General features: G+C 39.2%; 1 protein-coding gene across 1 annotated transcript in view; it reads right to left on the reverse strand.

Annotated features, from left to right (window-relative positions):
• ADAM12 (ADAM metallopeptidase domain 12) overlaps nt 1–23,755 on the reverse strand; it is a 297,265-nt gene that overhangs the window by 9,046 nt on the left and 264,464 nt on the right. Inside the window, exons 15-19 of the mRNA XM_089510130.1 lie at nt 15,565–15,673; nt 15,266–15,464; nt 10,152–10,229; nt 7,382–7,490; nt 1,290–1,425 (exon numbers count right to left, since the gene is read on the reverse strand). Of these exons, the coding sequence (XP_089366256.1) occupies nt 1,290–1,425; nt 7,382–7,490; nt 10,152–10,229; nt 15,266–15,464; nt 15,565–15,673 (631 nt within the window). The remainder of the gene's footprint in view (nt 1–1,289; nt 1,426–7,381; nt 7,491–10,151; nt 10,230–15,265; nt 15,465–15,564; nt 15,674–23,755) is intronic.

Here is a 23,755-nt window from a genome sequence, read left to right on the forward strand (position 1 = left end):
GGGGAGAACTATCCTATTCAATGCAGGCTGATGGTGACAGGATGTATAAATTATCTTAAATTTTTAAAATGTAATGCTACCAAGGATGCTCTTGATGTTTTTTTTTAAACTGGTGCCTAGTATTAGATGAAAGTTGAATAAAAATCAAAGCTAACTGTCACCAGTATAATGATGACAACGCACTCCAAGGAAGCTAATATTTGCATTGGAATGAATTCCCTCATTGACACTGTGGCAGATTCGTTTCTTCTTCCGGAAAAGTGAATACCTCAGAAAAAATATTCAAAGGAAGGATTTTCCCCAGGACTACAGTAAAGAATTTTCCTCATCAATGTATGGTCTGATTACATTAATTATCATGGTCCCTCCAATTTGATATAATTTGCATTTTAAAAAAATGCTGCCCATTAGATGCAAAGACACATTCAACTGCATCTTCAGTTTGGACATGTGTGCTTTGATGGTTGGATTATTCACTGTATGAAGAATCCAACCATCTGCTGCCTAAGAACCTTTCCCTGAGTTTCTGTGCTGGAGACTTCAACAGATGTTCCATCCTTTTCCCTTCATAGGTAGGAATAACAAAGAAAAAATAAAGGAGGGTTGAAGACCGAAAACAATAATGTCTAGGTCCCCTGAAAACATCAGTGAATGCGGCATTCTGAGACCCTGAAAAAAGCAATTAAAAGTAACTCTGTTCCTCTAATATGGATGCCACCTATTCACCTTGATTTAAGTAAAAGCATGTGAGAGTGCATTTTAGTTACTATCTCATTATTTATTGAATAAGCTAAAAGCTTTGTTTTAAATGAATAATATTAAAAGTAAAAAAACCAAACAAACAGATCACGGTGGATAACAGCGGAGGGGTAAGTGACTGCCTCATGGGTGGGCTGCACCAACATGCAAATCTCTAGAGATCCCAATTCCCCCCCCCCCCTTCTCTCTATATATATTATATATTTTGAAATATTATTTGGGTGATTTTTTATACTCCCCTGGCTCAAAATGGTTGCAAAACAGTTTAAAATGTTTTAAAGTCACGGGATGATAATGGATGTATAATCACCCGGATTTTTTTTTTTTAAGTAGGTGCAACAATTTTAGGGGGATTCAAAGGAAGCACTTTGGGGTTCCAAAGGTCACTTTGCTCAACCTGATGTAGAAAGTCATATAATCCTGAACAGTCTCCAATCTCCAACAGGTAGTGATATGTAAATAAAACAAAAATAAAACAAATTAGTTTCTACTGATTTTTATTTTTAAAAGAGGAAAGCCATATAATGTACCTTAATTTCTCTATTGTAGTCTTCTTATTAATAAAGAACTGTTTGAGCAGGGTCTTCCTTTTGATGTACATAAGCAAACCGGCAAGTAGAAGGCACAGGGTGGTTATTAGCAGTCCTATTATCAAACTCTGATTATCTGAAAACAAACAAGCAAACTCACAGTCCTTATGCACAGACTAGATTAAATGAAAGCTAGTCTTGATTTCCTGTTATTGGTTGCATATCTACTCAGCGGTCAAATATACATCTTTCTGTTTTAATTTATCCAGAGCTGATACATATTTCAAAAGGAGTGGCGTGGTTGGCATTCCCATATGTTTCCATCCTATGCTGCTGAAACAATGAGGAATGCATAAAGCATATGGGAATGTGGGACCACACAGAAGTCATGACAAAACTTCCACCATGACCTACAATCTAGCCTCTGGCAATACTGGCTCTTCTCACATGAGCATACTCCTCCTATTTGTTTTCCACATTGCTACATTACTGAAGCAGAGCTGGGCAAGGCTATGGTGGAATTCAAGACCAGTCCATAACAAGTATTGGCTCTGTCTCTCAACCTTGAGAGAAGGCAATGGCAAACCTTCTCTGAACAAATCTTGCCAAGAAAACCCCATGACAGGTTCGCCTTAAAGTTCTCCTAAGTCAGAAATGACTTGAAGGCACACAACACACATACACACCCTCCATCCTTATTCATGGCATTCCTTTTGGTATGAATTAAAGTAAGTATTTAATATCAATTTATATCACACACAGAGAGAGAGAGCATCTACATTGCAGAAACAATACAGTCTGATACCACTTTACCTACCATGGTGCCATCCTACAGAACGCTGGGATTTGTAATTTTATGAGGTACCAATACTTTTTCGCAGAGAAGGCTAAAGATCTTGTAAAACTACAAATCCCAGGATTCCATAGGATGGTGTTACAACACTTAAAGTGGTGTCAAATTGCATTATTTGTATAGTGTAAATGCACCAAGAGAGAGGATAAAATGTATGCCAATAGCAGACTGAAATCATTTTCCTTAGGGCAAATCTGAAAAACATATTTCTAAAGGAGAAAGCTAAACCTATTGGCTAGAATTGCTGGAAAGAATGAGAAACAACATTAAAAGCTGCATGCTTGAAAAAGGTGTACTGAGTGTGTGGAACATTTAATAAAGCTTACTAAGTTACTAAAGAATATTTAATGCATTTGCTTTGTTTATCTCAGATAAATATCCATCATTAAATTCTTCAGGAATCTACTGTTCAGCTACTAAGGTCATAATTTAAGTGATGCTATTAAGAGTTCATATTAAAGCTAAATGTCAAAAGAGAATAATTAAGTCCAGTAGAAAATCCTATTGTGATTTGAACATATAAACAAACAAACCACAATCCTGTCAATGAAAAGTAATGGCAAACTGAGGACATGTCAATTTGAAAGGTAATTTTTTTATTTAAAAAAACAAAAACAAAATGAAGGCACCCACTTCTGAGTCTGACATACTAAATGGATTAATTTCTCCTTTTAGGTAGAAAGCAGCATTTTTCCCCCTATGGTAGATTTAATATTTTAATCCTAAATACATTTATTTGGAAGTAAGGGTTGCTTTGGCCATGCATATACATTATTTATTTACATTTCGTGGTAGCTGAAATTGAGTTGAGAGTTAGTCATGGAGAATTTCCAGGAAGATGTAGAAGGAAAGGGGAGATAGAAATATGAGAAGGATGAAACTTGTAGAGGGACTGAGAAATCCTGACGCTTTTTGAGACGTTTGTAAAACAGTTAAAAGGTAAGCATAGAAACCTAAGAGCTATGAAATAAAGTCAAAGTAAAACCATCTGCAATGTTAAGGTCTAAAATGCGCAAACAGTGGTTTTAAAAGGGAAAGAACATAATGGTCAAACCTTTTTTGCTGAAAAGTCTGGCTGCATCCACACTGCAGAAATAATGCAACTTGACACCCCTTTGACTATCATGGCTAAATGCTATGGAATCTGGGATTTGTAGTTTGTTGTGAGAAGGATAAATGTCTCACTAGTTTGCAGTTTGCAGAATTCCATAGCACTGAGCCATGGCAGTTAAAGTGGTATCAAAGCTGCATTATTTCTGCAGTGCAGATGCAGCCCTTGTCACTGAAAAGACCATAAAGACCCTCTTTGGGGCAGGTATTCCACAACCAGGGCACCACTATTGGACAGGCTCTCTATCTAGAAGCAACCCACCAAATTCTAATATATTCAGTATTGCAGTATGGTTTAAGTCTTCAGGAATTCTTTTATTCTGTAGGGAAACAAACTCTTGTAAACCCCTTTAAGTACCAGGAAAATGAGAAGCTATAAATAAACAATAACAATAACAACAATTTGATTATGTCCTGTGTCCCTGGACCATTTGGAAATGTAGAGTCACTGGAGCAACAAAACATTGCTCAGTTTGTTTGATAAAAGTAGATTCTCACTTTGGCTGTATATAACTAGACAACTGTAGCAGCTTGATACCATTTTAATAGCCTTGTCTTTGTCCTATAAATGCTGGGAATTTTAGTTTGGTGAGTCACTGAGACTTTTCTAGTCCATTCCTCTGAACTATAGCATTATGCTTACCTAGCAAAGAAGTACAAGTACCTCACTAAACTACACACCCCAGCATTCCATAGGACAGAGAGGGCTGTTAAATGTGGTTTGTTGTTGTTGTGTGACTTAAGTCATTTCCAACTTATGGTGATGCTAAGTGACTCTATCATGAGGTTTCCTTGGCAAGTGTCTTCAGAGGGGGTTTTCCATTGCTATCCTCTGAGGCTGAGCGAGTGTAACTGGCCCAAGATCACCCAGTGAGTTTACATGGCTGAGCTGGGACTCAAACCCTGATCTCCAGAGTCACAGTCCAATGCTCAAACCACTACACCACACTGGCTAAAAGTGGACTGAACTGTTATAATTGTGCAGTGTGGACACAATTTCCTTTTTTTAAAAAAACCTCAATGTGGCAAAGCTCACACTCTGTTGCCTATATGCCTTTTGCATGATTCAGCCAGTCAAAATTAAGCATTTCCAAGCCCCACTTGAAACAGGATGGAGAGTGAAGCATATGCATAACTTCCTCTTGAAAATAATTGGGATTTCAAAGTGACTAATGCTTTTTGGGTCACATCCATTGGCTTTATTGGATCATTTGGCAGGCTGAAAAGTTTCTTTGAAAGAGGCAAGCTATGAAAAAGCATGGCACAAGGACTTCAGCATATCCAAGACTGTGCGAGTATTGATTGACTCTTAAGATAGTCAGGAATAAGGGAGCTTAGTTCCATGGCATAAATTCACTCATTCAACTCCTGGTCATCTTTTTTCTTCCCTTCATTATAGCAGAAATTGAAGTCTGAAGAAGGTCTCTCTCTCTCTCTCTCTCTCTTTTACAGTCCCATCTTAGTCGGCAACCCCTTGCTGTGAAATAGTAACGCCACTGTATTGTTATGGAAATTATGATGATATCACAAGCTCAGCATTACAACTCATTACAGGAACTAGTATGAACTAAATGCAATCTAATCTACTTTTGAATAGCACTATTCATACCAAAAGTGGTCTCATTTCCAAGCCAATCCTTGGTGCACATGAAAATTTAAGGCCTGCTTCAGGTCTCACATCAGTTTTACTTAGAATTCTGCCTCAGATGTCAGAGGTTTCACAGCCCATGGAGTAAAAAGTAGAAGAGAAAAAGCAAACCCTATGCAACTTCAGGCTCCAATGTACCTACTCAAAGAGCAGTGGGCAGGAAAGAACATTTTTAAGAGGAAAGCCATATCTAATGTAACAAAGTGAAAGAATATGTACTAAGATTTGCTCGGAGGTTAGATCACAGAGTTTAGGAAAATGGAAGAGGAAGGATTCTAAAACTCTCTTTCCCTCTGCCTCTTTCTCATATCATTTGCAGTGGTGGCTATGGGAGGATTACTGGGGACTCCCCATAGGGGAGACATGCACAAGCACAAGTCAAACTGCTATGAAGACATAGCACAAGTTATTGGCCTAAATCACTCAATGAACTGGGAGATCAAAGAACCAGCCCACAGTTTTGTGGGATTTTGGACAGAGAGGAATAGGGCTTATGGAAGATTGTTAACTTGGGTTGGCTGCAGGGAGCATATTGCATACCTCCAATGTTTCACAAATAAAAACTGGGATACATGTGGCCAAGCAACATCAGAGTATGATTCAGATGACAAACGTTATTAATGAGGAAGAACAGACAAACTACTAGAGGCTGCTGGAGTTTGCTTTTGCCTGAGTCTACAGGAAAGGCCAAGATTCTGCTCTCTCCTGTCCTCTCCCTCCTGCTGAGATAATAGACAGCAAACTACTTTTGCAATTTGAGCTCAGTTTGCAGCAACTGAAGTGAAAAAAACAACAACCAAGGATGAAGGGGGACAGTAGGAAGAGAAAGAAACTGGGACATTTTAAAGGCAGCTGAAAAAGTGGGACAGCAGAGGATTAACTGAGACTGTTCTTGTGAAACTGGAACAGTTGAAAGGTATTTTACAATGCCTTTGCTACCAGTCCATTCTTGGCACAATTCAAAGTGCTGGTTATGACCTATGAAGCCCAATATGGTTGGGACGCTGGCTCTCAGAAGGGCTCTATCACCCTGTATAAGCCGTGTCTGAGCTATAAGATCTTGGTGGAATTTCCTGCCATGGAGACTAGGATGGCTTTTTCCTTGCTCTAGTTTCACCACAAGAGAATACTTTACTATCCCAACAGGTTTTTAGGAATTAACTGAAATAAGCTTTTAATGATCTGCCATTCTGTCAATTTTTATATGCTGTCTTTTAATAAACCTTTAAATGGTTTTAATTTCACTACATTATAACCGACCATTTTTTTTTTAAAAAAATTCTTACAGTAGTTTGCAATGTGACACATAACAGCTGCTAAATCCCTTTCTGTGTGGGTCAGGAGTCAATTGTGACAAGAACCACAAAAATTTGCTGTCTAAAATTCTATTAAGAAACAGTTTTATAAAGCATGACATGAAGACAAAGGTGGTTCAGGTAGAATAGGCAGCCATTAAAAATCTTCCAGCCTTCCAGGACAGGTTGTTGATGAAGATGCAAAAAAGCACTGCTTTCATCCAGGTGAAACAATTAGCCTTGAGAATAATTATGGCATCAGAGTATGAAATAATTTTTATGAGAGCGCACAGACAATTGCTGCTAGAGAGTGAGCAGAATACAGAACTGGCACACTCTTCAATCAATGGGGAGTTTATCTGTGATCTTCCCTGACCTTCTTCCCATAGCAGTTGATTGCTCATGTGTGTAGCTCACATTAGCTCAGTACCTCTATTCACCTAAATAAATGTTCTGAATATTGGCTAAATAAACACATGAGGAAAGAGAGCATACTAGCCCCACTTCTTCTGTTGCCACTTCCATCTTGTGGAGTGTGACACTCTGAAGAGGAGAACCTTCCCTACACATGAAATGTCAGGTTTCAGACTGTATTTTTCCAGTGTTCTGTCACATGGAGAGTCTCCAAACATAAGAGGTTCTCTCTTCAGAACATCATTTTCCATATGAGCCTCCAAAAATACAAGACGTTCTCTTCAGATCATCTTTCTCCACGTGAGGAGGGTAATGGAAATGCTTGAGGAGGAGGAAGGCACAAATTCACTCTACATTCTCATGTGTTTATTTAAGTTATATTGATAATAGCTGCATAGGACTACATAAACCGTTACAATCTGAGAGCCAGTGAACCAGTCAACAAGATAAAGATGGAAAGAGATACAGATGTATAGAAGGCCAGGGAAGAGGAAATTGAAAATTGCAGCAGAAAACAATATGATTGGAAGAATGTGGGAGAATGAACAATGCTTTGTCACTTTATTCTGTACCACTGATATGAGGGAAAGTGACAGATGTATTGGCACCAAAAGCTAAGCAGTCTTCATACTGCTGGAACTCATTTTTACAAAAGTATCAAGGAATAGATGCCAGAGATATGAAAACAGTATCCTTTGGCAATCTAATGCCCCAAGCAAACAGAACAATTTAACTTTTGCTCTGCTGGCTCTGAACTTGGTCATTTACTCACCAGATTGTCTAACTGGCCCACTGTCTACACTGCCACCAAATCCTGCCTTATCACAAAAGGGAGGAGACCAATGAGCCTCGCAGTGGCAATTTTTTTTATTGTTGCAGACCTTAAAAACAAAAGAACATGCACATATGAGTGTGGAAATCAGCAAATGAAAAAGAGGCTTATGTATCAGAAAGCAAAAATAACTGAAAGTTAAATTAAAAAGGCAACACTTATTTATGCGTTTAGGCAGACTGTATCACTCTAGAGGTATTTAGCTCAGAATATCTCTCCCCCATGAAACTAAAACAAAAAACTGCAAGTCTAGCATTATAAAGCAAGAAGAACAGAATGATCTCAATAATATTGTCTGTGCATGAGGACTGTCATGATGGTTTGTCTTCTTTGGAATCTGCAGTTACAACTCCAGGGATCTGCCAATTTTGTCAACAGTGTTCTGGCACAGAAGAAGGTACAAAGTTAATGTTTCAGGAAATTAATTTTCCAGGAGCACCCATGGAGTGCTACTTGTACTATGTATGGCTTTTAATGGGTTATTTAGTGTGCTTTCATGGTTATGCCCACTTGTTTATACAGTAACTTCTTCAGATCATTAGACAAGGTATACATTTTAAAAACTGCATGGACTATAAAAGGTTATCCATGAGAAGTAAGAGAGAGCTGTATCCACAATCCATAAAGAGGTAGTTGAGTTTCCACCTGGCTTCACAAGCTTCAGGAGTTGATAACAAAAGGTGAGCATTGGGGGTTCAATTGAAATTCCTGTAGGATGCAAGGAATTTGCAGGTATTTAAGCTTGATGTTATCCTTTGGATCTATTGCATATTATTAGTTATTTGAGTGAAACTGCATTGTACATAAAATCCATATGCCATGTGGCCCTTCTTCCGATGCCCTTATCATCTGAAGTTAGGTGGTTGGTTACCAGGGATATAACCCCTCTCTCTGAAAACCCCCATCCTTTTTATATATAATTTTACTTTTACTTGTGTGCCCTTATGGTGTTTTTGAATCTTGTTGCCTTTAGTCTATTATGCAGGCTGCATCTATATTTTAATTGTTTAATTGCATTTTTATGTAAACTGCCTGGGAACATGATTGAAGACAAGTATAAAAATTAATCAAGTGCACTTAGTATGAATTTTAAAGAAAGCTTTCTATAAACTGATGTTGAAATGTTATTTAACACTTTCCAGGCACAGCAATGATTATACAGTACAAAAGCTGGGGACAAATGTTGCAGGTGCAGCTTCAGTTAGGCATGTATATTCCATGTTTCTTAGCCATTTTTTATTTATTGGAACTTGTAGTTGCCAACAAATGTAATCAAAACCTAATGAGCAAATCAATTAAAAAGGAGTAACAAAGTTTTTAAATAATTATAAGAGATGAGATCAAGATACTTATAGGTAATGGAATCTTAGGGCCTTGTTCAGCCCTCAGCCTGTTATAAAAAGTTTGTTGCAAGCGATTAATTCAGATATCTCTTGAAAGCAAACTATCCTTTTACTAATAGAAAAGTAGTAGGAGAGAGATGGGGGGGGGAGGCAGCACAGAAAGAGAATGAGCTCATCCACTACCTTTTGATTCAGGACTTGCGCTGGGCTGTATTCAGCCCATGCACCACCAACATCTTTGGCCTATACAGAACTTCACTTTTACTTTCTTATACAGTTGGCTCTCCTTATCCACAGATTCTTTGTTCACAGATTCGACTATCCATGGCTTGAAAATATTCAAAAAATATATAAATTCTCCAAAGGCAAACTTTGATTTTGCCATTTTATATAAGTGGCACCATTTTACTATACCACTGTTTTAACGGGACTTGAGCATCCATTGATTTTGGTATCCAGAGCGGATAGCAAGGGCCCACTGTATTAAACATACTGTTACATCAGAGGCTATGAAAATGATGACAGCTTCAAATGAAAGAAAGTTAATCTTCTAATTAATTGATCTGTCAGGATCAACTGCCAGGACAGTTAACTTCTGTACTGAGAGAATATATCTGATATAAGCTCTATCTGTATGAATTTACTAATTGTTCCTTGTGCTTTTAATTTATTTTATATGTTGTGCATTTGATTTTGCTAGGTCTGTGGATTGCAATAAAAAGTTGTTGTAAATAATCAATCTGCCAATTACTGTGTCTTTTTATTCTATATATTGGAATAAGAACAACCAGGACATGGTTCATTATTACTTACTTTTGGGAATGATTATTATTCCAATCATCACTCACCATGTTTCTTAACATATGGGATTATTACTTTAATTATTATTTCTAATATGATTAAAAAAATTAAAACCAATCAATCAGCAACAAAGTGTACATTTTTATTTCAAAGAAAAACATTTCCCTAAAACAGTTTTTCAAACATCTCAGTTCAGTGATATGTTTTAAATCATGGCTTAGGCCCTAAACAGTACGAAACATTAATAAGGATATCTTACTGAATGAACTTTGTCTTGGAATAATGTAAAAGTAAATTGAATTCTGTTTTTTATCCACAGAACATTATCTTTCTGGAAAGCTAAAGATCCACTGACCATAGCTATTTATTTGTTAAATAAAAGCCACACTGCCTTTCTTGGACATTGAAAAGGATACTGAAAATTGATCTTTTTGGAAGGACATGCTGAAAAGACTTTGACAGATATATCACAAAGAATCATAGATTTCAAAAGCTGTAACCAATGAATGATTTATTGCTCAGCTGGGTAGTGACTGACTGTAAAAAATTGGATCGGTAATACTTACTCCACGACCGTGACATTTTGTTGCACATTCATGAACACCAAATACACTGGTATTTTGGCAGCGGCGGTTGAGACAGATCTATCAGTTGAGAAAAGAAGAGCAATTTAATGTTGTCAGAAGTATAACTTTGTGGTATATATGCACCAAACAGTCCTTAGTACACTTTTTTTGTGCTGTATTCAGTATTCTAGAACAAATCACACTCTATATACTCAAGTTACAACTTAAAATTAAAAAGTAAGCTCTGGTTTACACACACACACACACACACACACACACACACTAACCGCTACAATTTCAATTTAACAATTATGCTACTCCCAACAATGTGTGACTAGAACAGTGGTTCCCAACCTTCCTAATGCCGCGACCCCTTAATACAGTTCCTCATGTTGTGGTGACCCAAACCCATGAAATTATTTTCATTGCTACTTCATAACTGTAATTAAATAAGTGTTTTCCAATGGTCTTAGGCGACCCCCATGAAAGGGTCATTCGACCCCCAAAGGGGTCCCGACCCACAGGTTGGGAACCACTGGACTAGAATAACATAGTAAGCTCCTAATCTGTTAGATCTTAAAAGGGTTTTTTTTTTAAGGTTTGGGAAGAAGTCTGAAGTTTTTCAGTAAGTGGTTCACTCTCCAGTAAGAAATACCAGACATTTTATTAGGTGGACATTGATCAACCATTAGTGTTATCCCCCACTGCTTCAAACATGGTGCTTTGCCCCTCTTCTCCTTTAAGTGCAACATTCATTTATATATTCAACTTTCAATTTATTTTAAAAATTGGACACATTTAAAGATAGTTGCCAAACTAGAGAGGTGTCATGGATCCCCCAGATACAAAAGGTATATTTTTGTACTGAATATAGCCCAGGCACTTCCAGACAAGCACCACTGCTTCAGAAACATTATTTTTACTTGAGCTTTACAGTTCTAAGATGACAACAAGGATAGCTGGGAGGAAAGCACAATTTTAGCTTATAGTTTTAAAATCAGGTTTATACTCTGAATCATGCTGTGACTTTGATAGACTGGCAGATCAATTTACTGTGCTCAGACAGACAATCCATGTCAAAGACATTGTTTGACTGGGATCATGGATTTAGAAAAGAATCTTAAGGCTTCTCTAATGACTATGGATTTTGTATGAATAGAAAATTCACCTGCAGAGGTGGAATCTCAAGACTAGTTGTCTGCACTCTGTGTGTGTGTGTGTGTGTGTGTGTAAGCACTGAAGAAGTTGCTCTTTGGTAACCTGATACTTGCTGCACTAGAGTTTGTTTACCTCAATGTGTAAACCTGTATTATTTGCAAATAAAGCAAATATTAGAAAGAAACCATACCTCTTCAGTCTCCGAAGGAAAGTAAACAGAGTAGCAGTGCCCCACTACACAGCAATGGAGCTTTTCACCATTTTGGGAAGTAGCAAGTATACAAGAGTATGTAACTTGGGGTGGCATTCCCCTTCACATGTTAGAGGAGTGAGCAAACCAATATGAAACACAATACAATCTTTGAGCTATAGGGTGCCTAGATTTCAGGGTCTAGTCCTAAGCTTCAGGAAAGGTGGAAGAAATGTTTGGGAGAGAGTGCTGGCTTGCAAAAAAAAGTATGTGAATATGTGTTTGCATACTTGTGTATGCAACAGACTGGTCCACTCCCCCCTGCAAAAAACATTACTAGGGTTTGTCTCAAGCTCTCATTGTTTGGGTCCTGAAATATCAGGGCCTAGAATAATTCTGACCTGCCCGACCTAATGATCTACTGGTTCTGAGCCAATATTCCACATACCTATTCATGCAATTTCTTTCTTGGAGAAACACACACAAACACACACATGGGAGAGAGAGAGAGAGAGATCTTGTAACACCTATGAGTGCTCACTTCATATGTTAGCATGTGCATGATAGAAGGAACAATATTTGCTCCCCTGCCATAGGAGATGTTTCAGGTATCTCCCAGGTAATATGTGAACTGGGGCTTAATCTTCACAATTGCTGAGAAAATTTCAGGCATTACATGAAAGCTCATTTCACCATGTGACTAGACACCCCAATTTTATGTCTTTTCTTTTTACAGTAGGTTTAACTTTTTATGACTACTAGAATGCTACCATTTTTTCTTCTGTCTGCAGTAAAATTAATTGTCTGTATTTAAAACTTAATAAAGCAGTAGTTGCTTGCTGATGTAAATAAGTACATCTGAATTAAACAGAATTATATAGCACTTTAGTACATCCAAGATATCATTTAATTTCTTCTCAAAGAGCAGCCTATCACACCAAATGGCAATTTTTTTGGGGAAACTGAATAGTTTAAAATGATTTGTGATATGGCCTGTGGTGGGTTGGGAGAAGAGGATATAAAATAAACCAATGGGTAAATGGAAATATTTGCATTCCACCAAACTAACTCTTTTGATCTGGACCATAGCCATGAATTACTAGAAATTTTTAGAAGTTGCCAGAGGCTTATTTCTGTTAGTTTACCATATTCAAATATCTATGACAGCAATTCCCCTCCTTTTAATTAAGTTCCTTGGATATGACCTAAAGAGAAGCCATAGAAAAATCATTTTATTGGTCTAAGGAAAATACATTTTTCTTTTCTTTTTAAGCAAAGAAATAAAGAAGGAGTGGCATATAACAAATTCATTTGTTCATGTAGTTACTGAAGAGGGTTAGTTTCACTGCTCCATTGTAGATGAAAGATTGGAATGAAGCAAGATTGACACCACAATAAAAGCAGAATACTATGCAAACTCAAATCACCAGATTTTGTGTGGCTGATAAATAATCCAAGTTGAGAAAAGATTATATGGTGCTGGAATTAATATTAGATTCCGGGCCAACAATCCAGCCTTTCAAGTTCTACTCTATTCAGTCTCACTTTGTGTATTTTGAATTAACAGTTTGGCAAACACTTACACCTATACTTATGTAGAGTTATCCTATACCCAACAGTTTATTGGGAATCAATAGAATTGGTTTCTTGTTTAGCCAGAAGCCTAGCAATCAACTGGCATGTAAAAATGCTAAAGCAAGAATTATTGTACCAGAGATGTATATACAGTACAGTTTGCAATTTTTTGTACTTCAGCAAACTACTGATCTGCTACAACTGCTGACAGCAAACTGCTCAGCTAAACACTGGGGTACATGCTTCATAAATGCACCATTTTGCACAATAACTGCATCCCAGCATTAGCTGTGTTCTAATTGTATTTATATTATCTTGATATTGTGAACCTTCTTAACTTTACAACTCATCTTAACAATGTCTTGATACTAGCCAAAACTATAAGAAATCATTTATGTTTCTTTGTAGCTTTCGGCTAGCCTCTTTTTAGTTTTAAAGTTGCTTTCAAATTTTTGGCTAGTGTCATAAGGATAGTGCCAGTATGATTGGCAATATTTCCTGTACCCAGCAAAACTAGTTGAAGCTGATAACAGGGCTTAATTTGAGCATAGACCCACCATGTATGTAATAGCAGGTCTGTAATAAATTCAACTTCTTCCAATCCCACCCTGCTTTTTTAAGAATGGTCTCTGAACAAATAACATACCAGGCATGCCAAGATACTGGAGAGTCCAATGATGTATCTCTCTACACATTCCAACTCTTTCCCTTTCTTTGTTTCAAATGACCAGTTAAAGTACTGCAGGAAGTCATCTACTAGCACTAATAGTCTAAACAAGGGATGCCTAACATCCCAAACTTAGGGTGGCAGAGTGCCCCCCTCTGGTCAGAGCACAGGCTGTCACACAAGACACTTTGCCTAGATTTTCCACGGTTATTGTTTGTTCAGTTTCAATTTCATTCTCTGGAAATTATCCAGACCAGTCCCCATATAAGTCCTTTGGGATTTCTGGCTCATGAGCAAAGAATACAAACAGCCGGCTCCTCAGAAAGCTGGGTCACATCTTTGCCCAGCCTGAAATTGGTTTGATAGTTCTTCTTAAGATCCTGCTAAGTTTGGTTAGCTAATGTTTATCTTCATTTTTTATTTTAAAAGCAACTATTCCTGACTTGTTCTCTGCTTGATTCTTTAATAAGTGTACTTAATTAGAAATTGTTTTAGTTTCCTAGCCTCAGGGATGGCTTCATCAATATGCCTTACTGCTGGGAGAAGCAGACTAAAGTGGTTGTTAAGAATTTTCAAGGAAAGCTTTATCTTTCTTCCTAAGTACTGTATACTCTATATAGCTGGATTCTTGTACTTGCAGCACATAAAAGATGAAAACAACATGGCAAGTGTTGGTGCTGTCTTTGAAGAAGAGACCCAAAAGGCATCTTGCTGAGCATGGCAGCAGTGGTAATAGCATCTCTCCATGCTGCCACAGCACAAGTATTTTTCCCCAGTCATCTTTCCCAAGATGCCTTTGCTCCCAGAATACCTGGGAGCAAGGCATTAAAAAAACCAGTCAGCTGCAATACACCACCTCTTCTTCTTTTGGCAGCATGTAGTGGATGTTATAGTCACTGCTGCTATTGTCACCATGTTCCTCCTCCGTCCAAGGGGTTGGGTGACTGCACTATGCGTGCAACAACACTTTAAGGGATTTGGCAGGGAAAAGGAGAGAGGATGGAAGGGCAACTGGCTGTAGAGGCAGACTTCTGTGGCAGTTTGCTGCCATATTCCTCTAGCAAACACACACTGCTCTGAGACAGAATTGCTGCAATTTAGCAATGTTTTTAAAAATCCTAAGGGCTGTAGGTTTGGAGGGAGTGCTGCAAAAATGTCTCAGAAGGTCAAATGTAGCCTACGGCCTGTACTTTCCTGATACCTGTTTTCACAGAATCACAGAGATGGAACAGACTACAAGAGTCATTGAGTACAGCTCCCTGCCATTCAGTAAGACACAATCAAAGCGCTCCATCTGTCACAGAGCCATCTGTCACAGAGCCTTCATCTTTGATTTTTAAACAGAGGTTTAAACACCTCCAAAAAAGAAGGTTCCATGGCATTCCTAGATAGCATATTCCACTACTGAACAGCTCTTAACATCAGGACGTTCTTCCTAATGTTAAGGTGTACATATATGTTTTAGATATATAGATTTGATTTGGTGAGATATATAGATTGTGGGAAATGATTTCTAAATGTTACTTTTCCATCTTCACACTTGGTTCCAGCGAGGACAAGACCAGGGTCAGGCATGTCATCCCCCAAATAAACATGAGTTCCACGACACAGAATTTTGCCTCCTTCCTGCAGTGGGATGTTTGTTTCTATGGAGACAGCATTGGTACCAATTACAGGTCGATTTGCTCCACCTTGACACTGAATTTTTCCACACTTTGCATCTCTAAAGGGGAAGAAACAAAGCAAGTCATTTTAAGGACATTCACATCTACCATTAGTACAGCTTCATGCATCTCTCTACTGGACAAAAAATGAGGATATACCTGCGTTCACACTTTGCAAAAGAACTTTTGGAATCTTTGCCACAGTTTCCATAAGGATCACCTGCAGAATTGACTCTTTCAAAGCATATCCCAGGGGCAGGCTTAGCACCTAAAACAGAGGCAGAAGCAATTTAATCTTATAAACAATGCATGGTTCAGAACCCATCATTTTGATAGGGCAGCAGAGAGGAAAGAAAGATACAAGCTAGAGTAAGGAACGTGATCCATCTAAACATTGGGTTTCAAAATCACAAAAGAGTGTCAATGACTATGGTTACTTTCACAGATTCCACTGATGATGATGGCAGCTGTCAAATAGTTGTCTTACATAATTGAATATCCACCAGTGTCTCCATTTCCCATCAACCAATGTGATATTTTACATCTCCACACAATGCATGGGAAGGAAATGACTGTGAATAAGGGACGTAAATCTTTGCTTATTTTGTTCCCCCACGCAAGAACAAGTAATTTCCACAAGAATAAAGATGTTTCAGAGCATTTTTCTTGCACTCTTCATACTTCAGGACTTCATTGTGGACAATCTGTCTGTGCAAAATAACATGTGCAGAGATCCTGCAGAGGGAACTCTGTAGCTGGTATGTAATTTCTCCTCATATTACATCTCCCAGTACTACCCCCACCAAACCCAACCTTCCTGTGACATAGCCATGCAACACATCCATTTTTGTGTAATTGGGAGGGGAGGGGAATACAGTGGACCCTTGTTATACGCTGGGGTTTGGTTCCAAGATCCCCCTGTATAACAAAATCCATGTATGCTCAAGTCCCATTAAATATAATGACATAGCAAAATGGTGTATAAAAAATGGAAAATCAAGTTTTGATATTTGACATTTATACTTTTTGGGAACATTTTCAAACTGTGGATGCTTGATTCCGTGTATAAAAAAATCCGTGTATAAGAAGGACTGACTGTAACAAGAAACACATTTAATCATTTCCTCTAGCTGGATGCACTGCAACAGACCTCCACAGGGAAGTCCCTATAGATGATGTCCTTCCAGCATGCCCAACAAGGGGGAAATAGTTGGATGTATGTCTGCTGGTACTCTGCTCTCCAACCACACGGAAATGGCTGTGTTGAGAGGCTCCGGGGGGGGGGGGTACAGATGGGCAACTCCATGCCACCTGTCGTTACCTCTTATCAGTGCCATACCAATTGCATGGTGCGACACCGACACACTCCCTAAAAAGAAGCCACCTAGAGTGTCTTCTTTTTAGGAGCACCATAATGGCGCTGCTTCTGGTGAGTGCCATTTGTGCGTACAGATGCCTGTGCGCTACTGTTGCATGCCCTGTGTGGGCAGGGCCGTGGCAAGATGCGCACGGGTGGCGCTAGTAGGGCTGGGCGCATATAGATGTCCAACCTTCCAGAGCCCTTAAATTGGCCCTAGGTCAGCGCTTTGTGCCAGTCTGTACTGAGCCTTAGTCACTTGAAACGTGGGTTTGGGAGGTTGTTTTGGTTGTTGCAGTCCGCAAAGAATTCTGACTTCCACAACAAAAAATGGATTACATTAGTGCAAATTGGAATTAGTACTATTGCAGCTCACTAACAGAATGCTAGCCTTGGTTTTCCCATGCAGGAAATACATTTTTGTGCAGTAATTGTATGTTTTGTGCAAAATATACTGATTCCTGCCCAAAAGTTTTGGTTTTCCCCCCAATAATACATTCTGGAAATTAGACGTAGCTTTCTTGTACAGGAATCTGTGTTCTTACATAAAGTACATTTCTCCAAAGCTTATCTGCATTCCCGTCCCATTTTTGTTTATAGCTGTTGGCAAGGCTGTGTTTTTTCTTCCTGTGTGGAAATTCATATGCATTTCCCACACATATGTTCCATATTGCACACACTTATTTATATATCCTTATTATATGCATCTTCCCTACTGACTAAAGTGTTTATGTACATATTCTTCAGCTGCACCCATTCTTACTCATTAATATTTTTAAAATATATGCCTGATTTTGTTTGTACAATTGTTTCACTGATCTTGCAGATGTTCACACACTTTCAGGGAAGGTGCACTTTGTCTCACAAGTCTGGATCAGTGGGAAGTGAATACTTTTGCTAAGAAAATAGGAAACACTGGATCCCCTCCCCCCCTTCCTAATCTTGTGTGTGTGTGTATGTGTGTTGTGTGTGTGTGTGTGCTTGTAGTAGGTAGTCCAGGGACAGCTACACATAAAATTAAGAATATATGTCATGGATAAGAATATATGTCAGGTGATTCAGTACATTTTACAACCTTACTAGAATTTAAGTTCATCCATGTATTTGTAAACAAGCAGAATACATCTAGTATGAAGATTTTTATAAATCTTCAGATAGAAGAAGGATGTTTCTTGGGGAAAAACAAACAAACAACATATTGATGTTTGAGTACTAGGTGACTGAGAAATCCATGAAACAGAAGTGATTCCTGGAGGGAAAAAATGGTACTTTCATGCATCAAATTATGAAGTATCACATATTTATTGTACTATAAATTGATGATTTGCAGAAAGACAAAAGACTAAAATCTCTTGTATCTAAGAGGCTTGAACATCATTAGATCTCTCCCCAAAATGAGATGTCCTTAAGATATCTAACATATAGAACAATGTTTAAACAAATAAGACTTAACCTTTCATTTTAAAGGATTAACTGTAAACAATAGTAGTAATTTTATTGATTTGATGAATAAAATTAACCAAGAAAGGAATAAAGTAGATTTGAAGTGATTTTCTTGATTGCCCTAGGAAAGAGAAATACAGTCAAGTAGAACACAAACACGCAGGAACTATTCTGATGAGAGAGGCATGGGAAGAATAAGCAGAAAAGCTGCAAGGACATTTCCTACTGATTTTGAAGCTTGGAATCCCTACTAACTGAGGTTATTTATTCAACCTAAGGCTTTTAACAAAGAAAATTTTTCTCTCTCTCTCTTCCCTTTAAATGGAGCACAACGATGCAGCTAAAACAAGACATTCCATCTGGTGCAGTACATCATAGGGCACATGAAGAAGGTGCACTTCTTTTGTTTATCCACAACATCTGGAAATCAAAAGTACACTGCCTCTGTACAAGTGGTGCTATCCAGTCACCATAGTTCAGTTGTGGGACCTATTTTGTTTTTTTACTAGAACCAGCTATGATCAATCAACTTGAACTAAGAGAAAAATTGTTCCTGAAACTGGGAGGACTATATATTATTTAACAATATGGGGAGAGTCTGCATATGCAAGTAATATGTCCTTCTGAGAACAAGCATGGTACAGTGATTTCAACACTGGACTGTAACCTTGGAGACCAGGGTTCAAATCCCCACTTGGCCAGGGAAACCCACTGGGTGACACTGGACAAGTCACATTCTTTCATCCTCAGAGGAAAGCAAAGGCAAACCCCCTCTAAACAAATCTTGCCAAGAAAACCCATGATAGGGTCACCTTAGGGTCACCATAAGTCAGAAATGACTTGAAGGCGTATAACAATAAAGACTAGGAATTTTATTTCATTTATACAGGACACGGAGAGGGAAGCTTCTGTTGTTAATGTTGTTTAGCAGTGAAAAGCTGGAAACCTCCCTGCTGAAAATCATTCAACCTTGCAGTAGCAAATGGCTGTTTACAAATCTGTCCAATATCCTTTTTTAAAACTAGTGGCAATAATCACATCTAGAGGCAGTGAATCCCATTAACTGAACCCAAATATGGTTTAGGTCTTGCTGAAATACGACCGAGAGTATTGCTTTCACAAATCTACCATTTTCATTATATTGAATAACCTTTGTACTAAAACTGTTCCAGGAGCTCAATGAAGAAGCAGATCAATTAAGTAAGTTTACTATTTTGCTTTCCAAGTAATCTCTTTAAAACCAAGGAAATGGGAGATCATTTTAAACCTGGGAAGTGAAATGAACCTATTTATATGCATGACAAAGATTGTACAAGGCAACCCTATCACGGGGTTTTCTGGAGCTGAAAGTGTGTGACTCCCCTGAGATCACCCAATGGGTTTCCATGGCTAAGTAGGGATTTGAACCCTGCTCTCTGGAGTTGTAGTCCAATGTTCAAACCAATACACGATATTGGCTTAGTATCCCTCTCTAAACAACAAATTCTAGAATTTTATGTGATGGAACCACAGTAGTTGAAGTGGACTGACTATGTGACAAATGCTGCCATCCTTGAATAAGCAGGGATCACTAGCATTGTGGCCATGCTACTGAGGACGCAGCTGCGCTGGGCAGGACACGTTTCCAGGATGAAGGACCATTGCCTCCCAAAAATAGTATTCTACGGTGAACTCGCCACGGGTCTGTGTAAGAGGGGCGCTCCAAAGAAGAGATACACGGAGTCCCTGAAACAACATCTCAGGCTCAGCCAAATTGATCACCAACAATAGTCCGCCCTGACCTCGCATCGGGAGGCACGGAGACGCACTATCCATGATGCTGCAGCCTTTTTTGAAAGCTCACGCCGAACAAGTCTCAAAGAGAAATGACAACACAGAAAGAACCACAACCTGGAAACTTCACCCAAGGAGACTTTCTGCTGTGCTTTCTGCAACCGGACTTGTTTATCTTGGTTTGGCCTTTTTAGTCATCAATGCGCTCGTAGAAAGCGCGGGATGAGTCCTTCCTGAATCTTCGTTCATGAAGAAAAGCCAGAGAGAGAGAGAGAGAGTTGAAGTGGAATCATAGTGTTATAATCATATTGTGTGAAAGGGCCCATAACTTCTTGTCTGCCTTTTGTCCTTGGCACATCCAAAAATATGTCAAAAAGGCCCTCTGGGTGAAAGAAGTTAGCCTAGATTTTATTGGCTGAAGTAGATTCTTCCCCAAGGACCTTAGAGTGCGGGACAGACAGTACAGAAGAAGGCGTTCCCTTAAGTATTCTGGACCCAAGCCATGTAGGGCTTTAAAGGTAATCACCAACACCTTGTACCTTGCCCGGAAACTAATTGGCAGCCAATGAAGGGATTTCAAAAGCGGTGTTATGTGATCGTTACGACAAGAACCTGTAATTAACCTGGCTGCCATATTTTGTACAAGTTGAAGTTTCTGAACTTGGCACGAGGGTAGCCCCATGTAGAGAGCATTACAGAAGTCTAATTGAGAGGTGACCAGTGCATGTACTACTGTTTCAAGGTCTCCCTGCTCCAGGAAGGGGCACAGCTGACGTATCAGCCAAAGCTGATAACAAGTGCTCCTGACTGTCACATCCACTTGAGCTGTCAGGTGAAGCGACGAGTCAAGGAGCACCCCCAAGCTGTGGACAGAGTCTTTCAGGGGAAGTGTGACCCCATCCAGAACTGGCTGACATAATTCCATACCTGGGCTTGAGTTTCCTATAACGAGTACCTCCGTCTTACCTGCATTCAGCTTGAGTCAGTTTTCCCTCATCTAGTCCATTACCACCTCAAGACAGGCATTCAGAGGAGAGATGCCATCCTTAGTCACTGCATCAGTCTGAGACATAGAGAAATATTTTTGGGTGTCATCAGCATACTGATAACACCCTGCCCCATGTCTCCGGATGATTTCGCCCAGTGGCTTCATGTAAATGTTAAATAGCATGGAAGACAATATGGCGCCTTGGGGGACGCCAAATTTTAGCTTTCTTTTAGAAGAGCAACTGTCTCCCAATGCCACCATCTGGAATCTGCCTCAGAGGTAGGGCAGGAACCACTGTAGAACAGTGCCTCCTATACCTAACTCTCTCAGGCAGTCCAGAATGATACCATGGTCAATGGTATCAAAGGCTGCTGAGAGGTCTAAGAGCACTAGCAGGGTCACACTTCCCCTGTCGATGCCCAGACGGAGATCATCGACTAAGGCAACCATGGCCGTCTCTACTCTGTATCCTGCCCTGAATCCGGTTTGAAATGGGTCCAGATAATCAGCTTCATCCAAGACTGCCTGTAGTTGATTGGCGACCGCCCTCTTGATCACCTTGCTCAAGAATGTCAACATCGAGACTGGCCCATAGTTATTTCTATCCAGGGGGTCCAGGGAGGGCTTTTTAAAGAGTGGTCTGACCACTGCCTCCTTAAGACAAGAAGGCAGGGTACCCTCCCTGAAGGATGCATTGATTATATATTGATTATATAGAAGGAGTTACTGGGCGAACAGGAAAACACACAAACAAACAAACTTCTGGATGCAAACTTGAGGAAGCAACAAATGATATTGCATTTCTTGAGGGAGTCCATTTATCATATTTTCAGGCAATAAACTCGAGCAGAAGCCTTTCTCTCTCTCTGTTTTGTTACTTGAAGAGGCAGAGACGAAATGAAAGATCTCCAGCAGATGCTACATGCACTAAACTAGTAGTATTATCTTTGTTATTGACAATGAGGTCTGGCACCCCAGTGGTAAGAGTTGCATCAACATTTCCAGACTGTGCTTTCCCCATCCTAAAACAATTTAATGGCGTTCTCCCCATAATCCCAGGTTAAAAACATATTGGAGATTGTGTCAAACCATCCTCAGGTGGCCATACCTGCTGCTAGACCTGACCATTAACCTGGCTGTCTCTACCAGGACAGGAAAGAATGAATGTGAATTTTTAAAAAATATGCACAGGAAGTAAGAGTTACAGTTATAGAGAGCTTAGGTTGTCACAGTGACTGGGCTTGCATAGTATAGTGATCAACATTGTGGTTTGTTAAATTGTTATGTGTGGACCATCCTCACAAACAAATAATGGTTTATTTGCCAATTGGAAACCACAGTTAGGAGCCATGGTTTGCTGCTGGTTTAGAAATGGTGGTTTGTTGAAACCATGGCTTGTATCTGAATCCACAGGTGTTGTTTTGCTCTGGTTGTTTTTTTTTAGGTGCTCACTTGAAACAGGAACTAACAAAAGTGGCGAGAGAAAAACAGACTTGAAATGGGGGGGGGGGGCACAAACTGGTTTGTTTGATTATCTGCAGAATAGCTAATGAATAAAGTAACAAACCAGGATTAGCATAAACTATGAGGTAGTGATACATGAATTTGCCCATTGTTCTGAAACCATGAAAGTCAGGAGAATTTACTTGCATTTCCACACTTTGTTATTTAGTAAGGAGTATGGCTTTCCCCAATTTTATTCAGGCTTAGGTCCTATTCACTGCCATTGGAGTGCAAAGTGTACCTCCAACCCCACTGCCATACAGATGTTCAGGGTCAGGGTACACCTCTATGGCCAGGAGGGCTACAGTTCTTCCTACAGATGATGCCTGGAAGGCCAACAACCCCAACCCTCATGTACAGTTGTGTGTGTGTGTGTAGGGGGGATTTCACTGCTTAAGAAAATACTGGATATCCATTTTGCAACGACTAAGAAAGTAGATGCACTGGCATAACAGAAGTTACACCAGCGTACATCATCAAGAGGAATTTTGGATCATTGCTTCTGAACTATATCTATCTATGAAAGATAGGCAATGGGGAATGCCCTTCAGCTTGTGTTAACAGTCAACAGTTAGGGCTCTTCTCACTAACTACAGGGATATCCTCAAGCAACCAATGACATAAAGCATCTGCTTTTCAGCCAAAACACTCCCCACACTGGTTCAGTGCTGAATTAACACCATGGGAAGCGTCTGCTTTCAGTGCAGTGCAGTGCACCAGCATCTACAGACAAAGGTCAGGCTGCAAACAACCATGTAGGACAATTATACATGCTGCCCAGCTTCTCCCTTCAACTGCAGCCCTCAAACAGTTTTTCCTGAAACTTATGGGATACTCAACAAATTTCAGTATGTCTCAGCTATAAATGTATTTGTTAAAAGGCCAGAACATTGTATTGTTAAGTGAATAATATCAGTATGGTGTAAAGGTCAAAGTCTTCTTTGGATTTTTCCGACATGGATCAATACTATTAAGATGCAGTAGCAAGTTTGAGGAAAAGATCTGAAACAATCGCCTTACATTTTCACTATGTTCACTTGTAACAAACTAAAGAACGCTGTACTTTAATCTACTGCACCCAGAGTCTTAATTATGGGATTTTTTTTAAATTAAAAAAAGCCTTTTGCCCATAAAACTCATATGATGATGTGTTCTAGTTTTAACAACCATGGAATTTGCCTCTGCATCAGATTAGGACTGCATTCCTAGACACAATTACTGAGCAGTAAGCTCAAGTTTAAGAAAGGGATGTCTGAGTACACATGCGTAGTATGGCATTGTAAGAT

This window comes from Sceloporus occidentalis, unplaced genomic scaffold, assembly GCF_023333645.1.
Source record: "Sceloporus occidentalis isolate IW3139 unplaced genomic scaffold, rSceOcc1.0.p SCAF_2, whole genome shotgun sequence".
NCBI classification, from domain to species: domain Eukaryota; kingdom Metazoa; phylum Chordata; class Lepidosauria; order Squamata; family Phrynosomatidae; genus Sceloporus; species Sceloporus occidentalis.